This window comes from Indicator indicator, chromosome 1 (assembly GCF_027791375.1).
Source record: "Indicator indicator isolate 239-I01 chromosome 1, UM_Iind_1.1, whole genome shotgun sequence".
Classification (NCBI taxonomy): Eukaryota; Metazoa; Chordata; class Aves; order Piciformes; family Indicatoridae; genus Indicator; species Indicator indicator.
The window spans coordinates 87,067,037-87,081,466 of NC_072010.1; the positions used below are offsets into that span (position 1 = coordinate 87,067,037).

Consider the following 14,430-nt stretch of genomic DNA (forward strand, 5'->3'; position numbering starts at 1 on the left):
ACCAACCACCCACGCTCTCACCACGCAGCACGGCAGCTCTGAGGCCGCAGAAGGGCCTGGGGGCAGCTACCAGCGACCCCTCCAACCTGAGCCACGGCCAGTACCCTGCTGGCTGCGCCTCCCACCCTCACTGTCCACAACCAAGCCGCCACTTCCTGCTGGCAGAGAGCTTCCGGGTTGCGGGCGCGGGGGGCTTCCCCTGGAAGCGGAAGCGTGCGGCGCTGCTGTTGCCGGCGGTGCTTTTGCTGCTGCTCGGTGTGTACCGGCTGCGGCGGTGTGCTGAGGCGGGGTGGGCCTCGCCGCCGCCCTTTCTGGTCCTTCTTGTATTCTCGGCGGGGCTTCGCTCCTCGCCTCCGCTATGCACCCCGTTTTCCAGAGCAGCCGGCGCGATTTCACCTTCGGGCCGTGGAAGCTGAGCGCCGCCCGGACGCACATCATGAAATCGGCGCAGGCCGAGAGGTGGGGCGGGCTTGGGGCTGCCTGGGGTCTGTGGGGGTACACGGGGCGGTACCTCTGTTGTTTTCTGTCCGTCCACAGTGAGCGCTTGGGCTGAGGCGCGGGGAGGAACCTCCGCTGGGATGGGACCTCACTCCTTGACAGCGAGGGGTTTGGGACGCCTTGCTACTTTGCACAAGAAATAAGTAACCTTTTGTAGGTGGGAAAGACGCTATTTGGTCTGTTACCTTTTTGTTTTCTCCGAGGCTAAGCTTGACTGGTTTTGTTTGTTTGTTTGTGTGTTTTTTAACGATTGCTAACGGTTTTGGAGATCTGTACGTTCGTGAGCTGAAGCTTATTAATTAGAAGCACGTTTTTCATAATTCTTTTTAATGGCGATTTAAGGTTCTTTTAAATGTGCTTCACAGACTCGTAAGCTATTTCAAGGTAGTAGTTTTCATTTAAAATGTATTATTTGCTTTCTTCTTGTACTAGTAATTTCTACTGCTTGTCAAACTGTTAGAGAAAATGCTCCTGTGTCAGCATCAAGTACTTAAGTCAGCTTTACAAAGGCGGGACTGAGTAGTTGATCTGTAAGTGGCATAGCTGACCTTAGTGGCAGTTGAACTTGACAGATACTTCCTGCTGCCAGTTTCTTAAATACGTACACGGAAATCTTGTTTGTCTTGTTAAGTATATCTTCATTCATGTTGCTTTTCACTGCACTGAGGGTAATTTGTTTGGTAAAGTCCCATGTTATAATGAACTGTGTAAATTTTTTTTTAAACGGCATTATACTGATTTTAATTTTTTAACTGGATATCTACCTTAAAATGGGTTAAAACTATTTTCTTTTTTCCATCTTTGTTCTACATTCAATGCCTAAAATAATCTTCTCAGATGGCTTCAGACTAATAGTCCTTTAATTTTTTAATTATAGATAAGAAAACTTGAATCATGTGATTTAGTCACTTTAATATAATGAGGATTTAAGATCCATCTAAACTGTAGCAGTGTTCCGCAGGGGAAGGAGGGCTATTAGAGTATCTAATTTCTATGCTTATTGTGTAGGACTTACTTTGTAGGGTACTATCTCTTAAAAATGAAGGACTTTATTCTTAAGATCAGGAGGATGCTAACTCTCTTCATTATCTGTGACCAAGACAGAGATGTGAACTGCCAGTCTAAAAATCAAACTATGTGCTGTATTCATCTTCTGATCTATTCAAGTTCTTTAACTGTAGCTGTTTTAAAATAGTTGTCTCTGTAATCTTCAGAAATTACTTTTATCTGTTTAGATGTTTTCGAGAGACGCACAGTTTCTCAGAACATGTTTTAAAAGGCTGAAAAGAAAGTTGCAGGAGCCACAACACAAGCTTGAAAGAATACAGAAGATTTTGCAGGGTAGGGAACCTCAAAATTAGCCATTTACCTGTAGGTCTTGGGTACCTACAACATGAAATCCCCCATACAGTTCCTCCATTTCAAACTGGAAAAGTCGAGAATTATCCACCCAGCTGTAGTGCTTTTGGTCAGCTTCCTGTTTTAATGTATTTCTCTTGGCATTTTGCCTTTCTTATTGCTTGGGAAACATCATTATTATCTGCAGGATTTTTTTTTTCTGGCAGGCATATCACAGAAAATCCTTCAGTGACCTCAGTGGAAAGGTGAAGGATCAAATATGCCATAGCAAAAAAACTTTCTGCACTGGAGTTGGTCTTTTCAAGTCATCAGGGCCACACTTGCTGAAATGGAAAAGTTTGTAACATTGTTCTGCCTTCTCTGGCAAAGACAAAGGATCTTATTCTCCAGCTCTATTCAATACTTCTGTTTCACTTTGGTTAGCATAATGTTATTTTGTATGCGAGGTTGCAGAAATAACCATTTTGATACAGGAATACTTCATCAATGTGAAAGTTGCCATTATCACATTCCCCTTATAATTAGTGTATTTCCTAAAGTTTCCTTCTCTCCAGGTGTCATGTATTTCTTTTTGATCTTGGTAAGTAAAGTAGGTAGTAGTACGGAAGAAAAGAAGTATATGAAGCCTTTTGGTAAATAAGGTCAGTGTGTGTATAAAGTGGTGTAGTGTGTGTGTCTGTGTATTTATATATGGTGTATGGATATATGCATATAAACTAGTATAGAGGATGATGTAAAACAAAGTAGATAGGATGGGTGAGATTTCTTGCAGGGATCATAATTAATTAGTTCATGCAGTATTTTGTTCAGTTGAGTCTGTAGCCTTTGTACTTAAAGTTACAAATAATGCTACATACTCTCTGTCAGCTTGGAGAAAGTGGTAGAGCACAGTAGTTTCTTCTGCACTTTTCACATACTCTGACAGGATTGCTTGCAGTCCCTTTTTGTAGATTTCTAAATTCGAAGGTATGGGCTACTGTGTACTGACTTCAAACTTGCTGACAGTGAGTGCTCGTTCCCCAAACTTGGTTTTGGGCACATGGTGAAGTAGTTATGTAACATGTGGGGATTTGCTACAGTAGGCTGAAAGCTGCTAGTTCATGCTTACCAGATAATTTAATTCCTCATGTATGAGACTTTTGTTCGAGCCTGATGGAGAAGGAATACTTTAGGAGTACTTAAGTAGTGGAAAAGTCAGGTTGAATCAACGAGTCTTCAATTTGTCTCAAATGATTAAACTGAGAAAGCAACAAACCTTTGCAGAACATAATGAGGACTGGTTTTCTAAATTACCATGGCCTAAAGAATATATATTCCAATACAAGGAGTGGTTTCACTGAACTGTAGCTGACCTCTCTTCATGGGACTTTAATTTTTCTGTGCAGATTGGCTGATGAATTGCACATGCCTTCCCTGCCAGAGATGATGTTTGGAGACAATATCCTGAGAATACAGCATGATCGTGGTTTTGGAATTGAGTTCAATGCAACAGATGCTTTAAAATGTGTCAATAATTGTCAAGGTATGATCAAAGTGGCTTGTGCAGAAGAGTGGCAAGAGAGCAGGTACAGTATTTTTATCACCAGGTGGGCAAGTACTGGTGTGTTGTGTGTGAAAACTGTCATGAAGTGGCTAATAAAAGAACAGACTGAACTCTTAAAGAGCACATGGAACAGGCTGCCCAATGAGGTGGTGGAGTTTCCATCTCTGGAGACATTCACAACCCACCTGGATGTGTTCATGTGTGACCTACTCTAGGTGAACCTGCCTTGGCAGGGAAGTTGGACTGGATCTCTAGAGGTCCCTTCCAACCTCTACCGTTCTGTGATTTTGTGATTCTGTGATGTTGCATTTGGTTCTACCCTAGATACTGTGTGTGATCACAGAAGTCACTTAGCTTTTCTTTGCCATGATTATCTTACCTGTTAAATTGAGTCAACTATATTTTTCATTTGTCTCTTGGCTTTCTTAAACTAAACTTTTTTAAAAAATAACTAAGTTTAATGTGGCTTAATGCTGTTTCTGTTTATTCAAACTCATAGAGCCTCAAGCGTTGGCAAGATTGTGTTGTGTGGCATTTCAAAGTGTTCAAAATTGTAGCCTTAGTAATATAGCAGAACAATTGTCACGTGTGAGAACTAATTGTAGTGTTTAGCATTTACCAAATTAGTTGCAGAGCATCTAGAAATAAAGCACAGAGAGAAATAAAATCTGTCATGAAAACTAAGGCAAGTAGCGATGTTAATGCATGGTGTGTGTTATGAGCAGATTGCTTTTTGCTTCTTTAAAAAAATCATCATGAAATAGGAATTTTTCAACAATGTGAAACTGAAATCTTTGTTTTGACTCTTAGGACAGAGACAGTTGTTAGCACAGGAATTCAAGTAACGGTTTTCTAATTGTGGTGGTTTGGCCCTGGTTGGGGGCCAGATGCCCACCAAAGCTGCTTTATCGCTGCCCTTCTTAAATGGACAGCGGAAGGGAAAATATAGCAAAAGTGCAGAAGTCAAGATAGAAGCAATTTAATAAGATGCAAAGCCAAAGCAAAGGCTGTGCATGGAAGCAAAGGCAAACAAAGATGTTATTCTCTGCTTCCCATCAGCAGGTGATGTTGGGTCACTCCTGGGAAGCAGGGATCTAATATGCATAGCAGTTGCTCCAGACGACAGGTGCCATCAATGAATGTCCCCACACTTCCTTCTTTCACTTATCTTATATATCTCAGCTGATGTCATATGGCATGGAATGCCCCTTTGGCCAGTTTGGGTCAGCTGGCCTGGCTGCGTCCCCTCCAGAGATCCTGCCCATCCTTCAGTGTACTCCTGGGGCAGGGGAGTGTTGGAAAAGCACAGCCTTGGTGCTTGGCTCAGCAGCAGCCAAGGCGCTCATGTGTTATCACACCCAGCTACAGCACTGCAAAACACAGCACTAGAAAGATGCTCTGGGGAGAATTAACTCCAGCTCTCTTTCACTTCTCTAGGAGTGAAACTGAGCACAGTAAGGAAGTTGTCAAGCCGTATGATTGGACTTACACAACAGACTACAAAGGAACTTTGCTGGGAGATACTGCAACGTTAAAGGTAACTCTTTTCTTCTTGTTAAGTGCTGCTTGCATGTTCTTTCAAACACAAAACACTTTTTTAAAGTCATCATTTGCCTCTGAGTAGGCTCCTGTAAAATCTTACATACTTTCTATTTTCAGATTTCTAAGTCTAGTTTGGGTGTTTCAAGTCACTCAGCATGTTATCCTAATCAAATCATGTCATATTTTAATAAAAGAGTGCGGTCTTGGAAGTATTTTAGGATTATGTAAAAGGGTGTTATTGTGTCCCTTAGTGAGGACTTTGTTGGAGACTAAAGCACATGGGAACCTTCAGCACTTGCTGGGTGTCCCTCTAAAGCCCTGGGCTCCTCATACACAACAGAACTCTCACTTGGGTAATTCTCTAGTACCTTTACTCTGTTGTTTGCCTATTTGTCTAAGGGGATGTGTAGATCTGGCTACTTGAAATGGCTAGTTATTTTTCTGTAACAGTCACTTCTTGAGCAACCTGGTCTAGTGGAAGGTGTCTCTGCCTATGTCATTCGGGTTGGAACTAGATGATCTTAAGGTCCCTTCCAACCCAAACTGTTCTATGATTTGTATTTAAACTTACAGGCCCTCCCTTGTATTTATTCACTTTAAAATAATACTGAAATTCCCAGCTTTTCTTTACTGTAGGCAGATTGCCTGCTAGTAGGCAGACAACCTGTATTAATTTACTAGGATTGTGTTAGCTATAGATCACTTGAGTTACTCTGAAATTAAAAGTGCATAGAAATAAGCCATGTCTTATTTACCCATAGTCTATAGGCAGCAGAAGTGTATGTGTCTATGGAGACCAGAAGATGGAAAACATACATGTACATGATTTCTAGGACAGCAATTTATTAGAATCCTGTTCAGGGGCTGTACTGGGGTAGAGATACTAAATGCATGGAATCCTGTTTATAACCCAAAACTTCTCATTTGTATGGTAAACATGAGGCATCTTCAAATATTTTGCAATACAGAGAGTGCAGTTGTTTGCAGCTGGAATCCCTATTGAGCCTGCACCCAGAGGGAAGTTTATTTGGGTTTTTCTGCTCCTGGTTGTTGCTTTTTGCTTTAATTGATGTTTCCTCTTGGAAGGTTTGGTTTTAATTTTAACCTCTTTTGTTTTTGTTTTTCTTAAGAATCTGGGATGTTTTCAGCTTAGTGCCCTGAAAGCTTTTTCCTTTCTAAAACTAGCAGTTGTGGGGTTTAAAAATCAGGATGAACTTCATGTAGCTTGGCAACAAATTAATATACTCACTATTGTCAATCTTATTTTTTTTAGGTTGTTCCTACAACAGAACACATAAATACAGAGAAATTGAAAGCCAGGGAACAAATTATGTTTTTTGAAGAAGTACTTCTATTTGAAGATGAACTTCATGATCATGGAGTATCAAGTTTGAGTGTAAAAATAGTGAGTAGTGAGAGGTGTATACGAGATGCTCAGTGACTCAATTGGGTAATGTATGCAAAACACAGTCACTTTTTGCAGTGTGCTCCTTTTGGGATTTAAAGTTTTCTATCCCATATCTGGAGCTAAACTATGGCAGTTGCTCTATCACCTGATGACCCGTCCCCAGCAGAGAAGAGGGATTGGGTCAAAAAGAGAGGAGATCTGTGTGTTGAAATGAAAACAGATTTAATGAAACAGCCAAACCCTATACCAATGCCATTGTGAAGAATTCAAAATCATACTCAGCCCAGCAAATACACAATGGTCACAATAAACGGGAAAGCAGTTCCCTCAGAAGAATGGTAAATGAGCCCCTTCAGTGATGGGGAAAAGCGGGAAGAGGAGAAGCCAAAGCCAGAGGCTCTCTGATTCCCAGCAAACTTTCCCCTTTATACTGAGCATGATGGTTACAGTTTGGGATACCCATGTGAGCCATCTGCTTTGGCTGACTGGAAACTGCTAACGTCCTGCAGATTCTGTCCCGGCAAAACCAGGACAAAAGTTTAAAATGCAAAGTTTTTTGTCCTCTGTCTTAGAAATACAGTCGTCCTGGCAACTACGTTGTCTTGAAATCTTTCTGTCAGTTGCTTCGAGGAACAATCTTTTCCCTCATTCTGCATCCTAAGAATCTTGTGAGATGCTGTCTGTCCTGCTGTCCAGTGATAGCTGTAGCATATCAACAGCCCAGATTTTGTCTTTCTTACTGAAAGTTCCCTCATACTGTCCTTTGTTGTAAATGTTGCATGTAGGTAAATGCCACTTAAAGTAATGCTGACTGGAACATCTTTGTTTTTGCAGAGAGTTATGCCTTCCAGTTTTTTTGTGTTGTTGAGGTTTTTCTTGCGTGTCGATGGAGTACTTATCAGGATGAATGACACAAGGCTTCACCATGAGGTAAACTTTTATTTGCCATTAGAATGTTTTTTACAGATGTTCCTTTGCCATATTACTTTCAGAGAAGACCCACTCTCGTTCCTGTAATTTAATATTGATAATTTGATATATAATCATATATGATTAATGATATATAAATTGATTAATAATACTGATATTTGGGGGGAAAAAGGTTATCTGCAGTGTGCCCAGGTGGCCAAGAAGGCCAATAGCATCCTGGCCTGTATCAGGAACAGTGTGGCTAGCAGGAGCAGGGAAGTCATTCTGCCTCTGTACTCAGGACTAATTAGACCATACCTTGGGTACTGTGTCCAGTTCTTAGCCCCTCAGTTCAAGAAAGATGTTGAGCTGCTTGAATGTATCCAGAGAAGGGCAACAAAGCTGGTGAGGGGTCTGGAGCACAAACCCTATGAGGAGCGGCTGAGGGAGCTGAGGTTGTTTAGCCTGGAGAAGAGGAGGCTCAGGGGAGACCTTATTGCCATCTAAAAGTGCCTGAAGGGAGGCTGTAGCCAGGTGGGGGTTGGTCTCTTCTCCCAGGCAACCAGTGACAGAACAAGAGGACATAGTCTCAAGCTGTGCCAGGGGAGGTTTAGCCTGGATGTTAGGAAGAGATTCTTCACGGAGAGAGTGATTGGCCATTGGAATGGGCTGCCCAGGGAAGTGGTGGAGTCACCATCCCTGGAAGTGTTTAAAATAAGACTGGATGTGGCACGTAGTGCCCTGGTTTAGTTGATTTGATGGTGTTGGTTGATAGGTTGGACTTGATGATCTTGAAGGTCTTTTCCAACCCAGTTAATTCTGCGATTCTGTGAACTGAACTTTCAAATGTATTTTATTGTGGCAGTGCTAAAATAGCAACCAAGTGTATGCCATGGAGTAGGTATTGTATGAGCAGAGTAGGCCACCCCACATTAGTGGGGTGAAGTAGTAATTTAAATATTTTTGAGAAGAAGTACAAGAGGAAAAATAGGGAACCATAAATAGTGTGATACTGTTCTTATCCTTGTCTCCAAGTAAAGTTGTTTTGGCTTGTCTATTATATGACTGCAAGCTTGACTTGCAAATAAATGTCCATGCTACATTGAGTTCTAAGACTTGTAGTTTGCTTATTCTGTCTCGGTGTTTTCACACTGTAGGAGTTCTGAGTAAAGATTCAGTCATAACATTTTTTATTTTTCATACATGCGCTCAGGTGATTCTTGGGAAGGAGAACATTGTTAAACATCTTTCTCTGTCTTCATGAATTTGAACATTTGTTTCTGCTCCCGTGTGAAAGTCTGCGGTCAACCAAATTCAAATGCTTGCTAAATTCATTATATTAAAACCGCTCATTTTGCACTGATAGTAGGTGATAATTTCTTAATTAATTTTGGCTGTTTTTTCCCATTAGGCTGACAAGGCCTACATGTTGCGAGAATATACATCCAGAGAAAGCAAAATATCAAGTTTAAAGGTACTGTATTTTCTGTCTGCTTTTTAAAATTGTTTTATGGTCAGCATAGAAACTGCTGTCTCTAAGGCATTCTTTGCTAGGGTTGGAATTGATACAAAGGAGAAAGTTTTCTATTTATGCAACATTTAGTTTTGTGATTTCCGGGCAGGTTTGCATTTGTACATCTCATATCACATGGGAAGATAAGGGATTATGTTACTTTTTCTACTTTTGAGTTAACAAGATTTTAAAAAAAAATATTACTTTTTTTCATCATTCATTTTTTGTTCATCCACAAAATCAGGTATAGTCCATGTGCCATGTGTCAACCAGCCATTTCAGGGCTGGCTGTATGCTTGCAAGTAGTATTAGGGGTTAAGTAAGGGTTTGGCAATAGACTAATTCATTTTTTTCTCAAATAAATTTAATAGCCCACCTTAAAAATGTAGTAATGGTTCAGGATAATTTGTGGTGCATTTGGAGTTGCACTTGCTGATTTTTATTCTTGACCCAGCACCTTATCTTGGGTATTCTTGTTAATTTATTTCTCCCTTGTTTTTCTTCCACCTGTAAAAAATGACTAATGTGTTACTAACCTTCTGAGGAAATGTTTTTGCAAAATGCTTTTCTTTTTGAGTAAAGGGGCACTGTAGCATTTCTAAACAATATGTGATTCCCAATAAGCAGGACTAAATCCAGACATGAACTTTGTGATAGTTTTTTGAGTTTTGAAATACAGATCTGTGATCTAGGTTTTAATTCATTTCATGTTTAGAAATTATCATCTACACTGTTAAATAACTTTTACTGCCTCTTATTTTAGAGAGGAAATGCACATGGAACAGGTTCCCAAGGAAGGTGGCTGAATCCCCATCCCTGGAAGTGTTTAAAAGACACAGAGATGTGCGGAGGGACATGGTTTAGCATGAGACTTTGTAGAGTTAGATAATGGTTGGACGCAATGATCTTAAGGGTCTTTTCCAACTTAAGTGATTCTGTGATTCTATGGCTTTTCAGTTCCCTAGATCAGCTTGCACCTGTAAAGCAAAAGTGATTCCTGCTTCCCTTAGGTTTGAAATAATTGAAACAGAAGTATGATTCCTTGTGTATTAGGGGTAGCCAAAATGCAAGTTGCATTTGAATATCTCTGGATGGATTTCTTAAAGCATGTTAGAAAGTTTGAAGATGGTTTGCTTAGTATAGGCATTTCTTTTTTTTTTCGTCACCAAATATATGTAGTGAAGTTAAGCTGTCTACAGGAATATCCAGAGAAAGATATTAATTAACTTGATGAAACTACCTAATTTCTTCAAATATGAAATTCAGTTGCTTAAATCAGGTAAATTCTACATTAACTGACTGTAAAAGTCTGGATTCTGAATGCCTTATTTTTTGTTGTTTTTTCTTCTTTTCATTCACTTGCTTAATGTAAAATGTTTTGCTTCTTAGCATGTTCCACCTTCCCTGTTCACCGAGCCTAATGAGATCTCTCAGTATTTGCCCATAAAGGAGACAATCTGTGAAAAACTAGAATTCCCAGAGAAGGTGGATCCTATACCAGAAGCACCACTGGAAGACATGTGTGTTAAGTCTAAATAAATATGACTTTATATGGACTGGAAGTTGACTGGAGATAATGTGATCGTGTAACCATTGCCATGGGGGGCAGTTTCACTACTAGTGGAATAAGAATTTGGCTATTTTTTCTGTAGCCCTGAGAGAAAACATTTCAAGCAAGTTTTGCTAATGATGTTTTGTTGTTGTTGGGGGGGGTTGTTTTGTTTTGTTTTGTTTTTTTTAACTGTACCACGAGTTAATGATAGATTGATGAGTTAGTTTTCAATGGCTTTGGAGAAAGACTCCATGATTAAGAGTCTGGGTTCTGTTCAATTCACTGGTTAGGCAGGAGTATTGTCTTGATGCTCCACCACAGACACTTCTATGAGGATTTTGTTATTGCTGCTTCAGATTTTATTGAGAAATCATCCACAGTAAAAAAAAAATAAATCTCTGCATCTATTTTGAGCTGTCATTTCCAAACTACACATTTTGCTTGGCTTCCCTTACTGCGGTCTGATAGCTTACAAAGTTAATTTTGGAGTCTGTGATCCAGACTCTAAATTAAGAATATTAATTTCATCTGAGAGTAGTTTTAAGGAAGAAAAAAAGTAGTTGGACACTATATTAAAGGTAAAATTACCTTGTTTGTGAGGCATTAACTCCAAAACAGGAGAAAAGCTGGAGATTAACAGAGACACACATTGGTAAGTCAAATACTAGTTTAATCTCATGTCAGCCAAATTTCTCTAGGCAGTTCTGAAGACCGTAACTGGGAGTCTGTTTGATGCTACAGTTATATAGTGCAATGGAAATGCATTGTACTGCATTGGTCTTTGTGGGACAAACTGCATGGTGCCTGCATAGGATGGTTAGATGGTTGTACTGCCCTGACACTCAAACTGCTACATTGCAGAGGCTTAGGGATGAGAAATAGAGGGGTGTTTAGTCTGTAATCCCTAAAGGATGTGGTGTTTGCAGGCTGAGAAACAAGATATATAGCCTTAAAAGGATGTGAAGATGTATTCCTGATAAATCATTTTGGTTTATTTTTAAAATTCTGTAAGTTCTGATATTAATAGAAGTGTGATCACATGTATAATCATGGTTTTAGCTCAACACTTTGTAAATCAAACTTTAAATATTTGTATTGCTTTTGGAAATCCTAAATTATATTCATAGCTTGGCTTAAGAATGAGGGAGCTAAACAGACTTGTCTAAGTTTACTGCTCACAGTCAGTGAAGTACAAGAAGCAAATGACTGTAGCAGAAAGCAGGCCTTGTGGTTTAAGGTGGTGGCAAATAAGAATATGTACATATTCTGATATATTTGGGTTCTTGTTTTAAACTCTTAATGTTCTACACTGCATGGCTTAATAGGAACAACCCACCTCAAAACATAGTATTTAACCAGGTCTTTTGAGAAACTGTTTTCACTTGAAGAACCTGAAGCTTTTAGGGGGGGGGGGGGGGGAAAGCCTACTGCCATCTAAGTGTTTTCTTAATAAAGACAAACAATTTGTTCCACTTTTATTTGTGCCAACCTGGTCTAATGAATCAATGATAAGGTTGAAAGGCAGGAACTAACTGCAGTTTCTCCAGTGTCACTAATGTACTCTAACCACTTCTCTGTGCCCTGTATGTAAAAATCAGAGTTAATACATGTCTACCTCACTGAGGGTATGTGAGGATTGTTTTGTAAAAAAGTTATTATTAGAATATTATTTTTTTCCTGAATATACCTTCAGCCTTATCTTTGGAATCCTTTGAAAGGATTAGTGCAGAAAATCTTATTCACAAATAAAAATGAGTGAAGAGAATTGAAATTAGACAGTTGCTGAAAGAAATTATCAGCTGGACATGATCCAGATGACTGAATTTATGGCCACTTCCAAACAGACATGAGGTCCTCTATACTCCTGATTGCAGTCCAAAATTCTGCTGGCTTTTTTCATCTTCCTGCACTTGTTTCCTAAAGATTTTAGTGTGAGGATAAAGAAGGGGCTGCAAATGAATGCAGCATAGAAGTGATCTAAATTAATTTGGTAATAGAAGATTATTTAGGTTCACTCCAATGATAGAGGGATAGGGGGAGAGAGTTAGATTGAAGGAAATGACAAATGGAGATGAAGAGAGATTTTGGTGGTAGAAGTAAATCATGGCACTTCTTTAAGCATAAATTGTTTTACATGTCTTAAACTGTGTTCTTAAAACCCTTTAAAGCTGGTAGTGATGGAGAGGAGAGCTGATGTAGCGCTAGCATAAAGGAAACTGTATGTTCATTCATTAATTAAAATTGTGATTCAGGTTTGGCCAGTGATGCTAACATTGAGCTTGGGGATGGACCCACAGAATCAACACCTAGCATTGCAAAGGGTGTTCTGCATGTTTAGCTTATACTGTGTATTTTTATCTTATCCATCATACATACTAATTTGTAACCTGTTGATACAGTTGTCTTGAATGGACTTGAATCTTGACTATATAGATATGTGATACCCATCTATTTTGGGGTGCTGTGCGTTTAAGTAGGACACACATGTTGGGGAAATAACAAGAATGTTTTTAGAAATTCACAGTTACTACAAAGTAAAACTTGTAGCACATTGTGACTCTCTTCAGCCACACAGATTATCCAATAGCAGCAGTATAAACTGGTGTCCCACAAGCTCTCTAGTCCAAATTTTCCACAGAAAACTACTGCTTTGGGTACATCATTTTAGGGGGAGGGAGTGGGGTGATTCTCCAGATGTTTTGTGGCAAGTTTAACATGTGGCAATTTATATATTTTCTTGTATCTCAAATAAAACGTACCAGACATTTTATAGTTGTTTTTATCTGAGCAAAATAAACTGAAATAACTGTTTGTGATGTTGAATTCTGCATGCTAGTTAAGATGTTGTATCCATGTTCCTTTGCCTGTCATCAGACCCCTCTGGCTATTTATGAAAATAAGGTGAGACTGTTTCAGAACAATGGAAGAGCTGCAGTAGTGGTAGCAAAATGAAATCTATATTGCTATGTCTATTAGCTTCACTATTGCCAAGTAATGGATTCAAAAGTAGGGAGAGGAGTTAGGGTACAAGTAAGGAAGTAAGACTTGCAGTATTATCTCAGGCAATGGTTTTAAACTAGAGCAGGGTAGATTTAGATTGGACGTTACAAGGAAGTTCTCACAATGAGGGTAGTTGAAATATTGGAACAGGTTTCCCACAAAGGTGGTGGAGGCCCCATTCCAGCAGACATTGAAGGTCAAACTTGATGGAAACATAAGCAACCTGATCTAGTTGGAGATGTCAACCTTGTGAGGTTCAACAAGACCAATTGCATCTAGATTGGGGCAATCCCAGGCACCGATATAGGTTAGGCAGTGACTAGCTTGAGAGCAGCCCTGAAGAAAAGGACTTGGGGGTGCTGGTGGATGAGGAGCCTCAGTATGAGCTGCCAGTGTACACTTGCAGCTGTTACAGTGGAGAGCTGGAATCCCCCTCCCACACTGACAATAACCAGGCTAGCTCAGTCCAGAAGCAAATGAAACTATTTACAGGCAAAACTACAATCTATGATGAGATGCAATGAATATGTGAATACACACCATTCACAACATTTACAAATACGTACAATTAACAAAAAAACACAACAAAGCCCTCTGGCCCTGAGACAGGCTATGCTTCTTCCCCCACGCCCCACTCCCCAGAGCAGGCAAGAGGGAAGAAAGCCAAGAAGCCGAGAGGTTTGTTAAATTTAGCTTGTCAAGGTCAGTATGCCAGTATGTTATCTGCATCCAGAAGAGAAATGCAGAGTAGACAGACTGAGAGAAGATGGACTGGCCACACCTTGTTTTGAGTTCTTAAACATTTCTCTCTCTCCAATGGAAGTGTTTAGAATAATCATTATTTTGCTTTTTTACACCCAATAGTGATTTATTTACATTCTTTCACTTTTCTGCTAGAATTTTGTGAAGAAAAATTAAAGACAGTCTTAGAACTATCACAGCAGCCCAGAAAGCAAATTGTATCCTGGGTTGCATCAAGAGAAGTGTAGCCAGCAGGTCGAGGGAGGTGATTCTCCCCCTCCACACTGCTTTTGTGAGACCCCACCAGGAGAACTGTGTGCAGTTGTGGAGCACCTATTACAAGAAAGATATGGACATGCTGAAGC

General features: G+C 39.9%; 1 protein-coding gene across 1 annotated transcript; it reads left to right on the top strand.

The window, feature by feature from the left end:
• The first annotated feature begins 358 nt into the window (after positions 1-358).
• Positions 359-10,476, top strand: TIPRL (TOR signaling pathway regulator). The gene is made up of 7 exons (XM_054384801.1): positions 359-459; positions 3,243-3,422; positions 4,838-4,937; positions 6,216-6,347; positions 7,185-7,280; positions 8,671-8,733; positions 10,162-10,476. The coding sequence occupies exons 1-7, from the start codon at positions 359-361 to the stop codon at positions 10,309-10,311; spliced, it is 822 nt and encodes a 273-aa protein (XP_054240776.1). The 3' UTR covers positions 10,312-10,476.
• Positions 10,477-14,430: the final 3,954 nt, after the last annotated feature.

Coding starts and splice junctions, on each gene's coding strand:
- TIPRL (XM_054384801.1), top strand. CDS start 359: ATGCACCCCGTTTTCCAGAGCAGCCGGCGCGATTTCACCTTCGGGCCG. Junction 3,423..4,837: donor GAAGAGTGGCAAGAGAGCAG/GTACAGTATTTT, acceptor TCACTTCTCTAG/GAGTGAAACTGAGCACAGTA. Junction 4,938..6,215: donor GAGATACTGCAACGTTAAAG/GTAACTCTTTTC, acceptor TATTTTTTTTAG/GTTGTTCCTACAACAGAACA.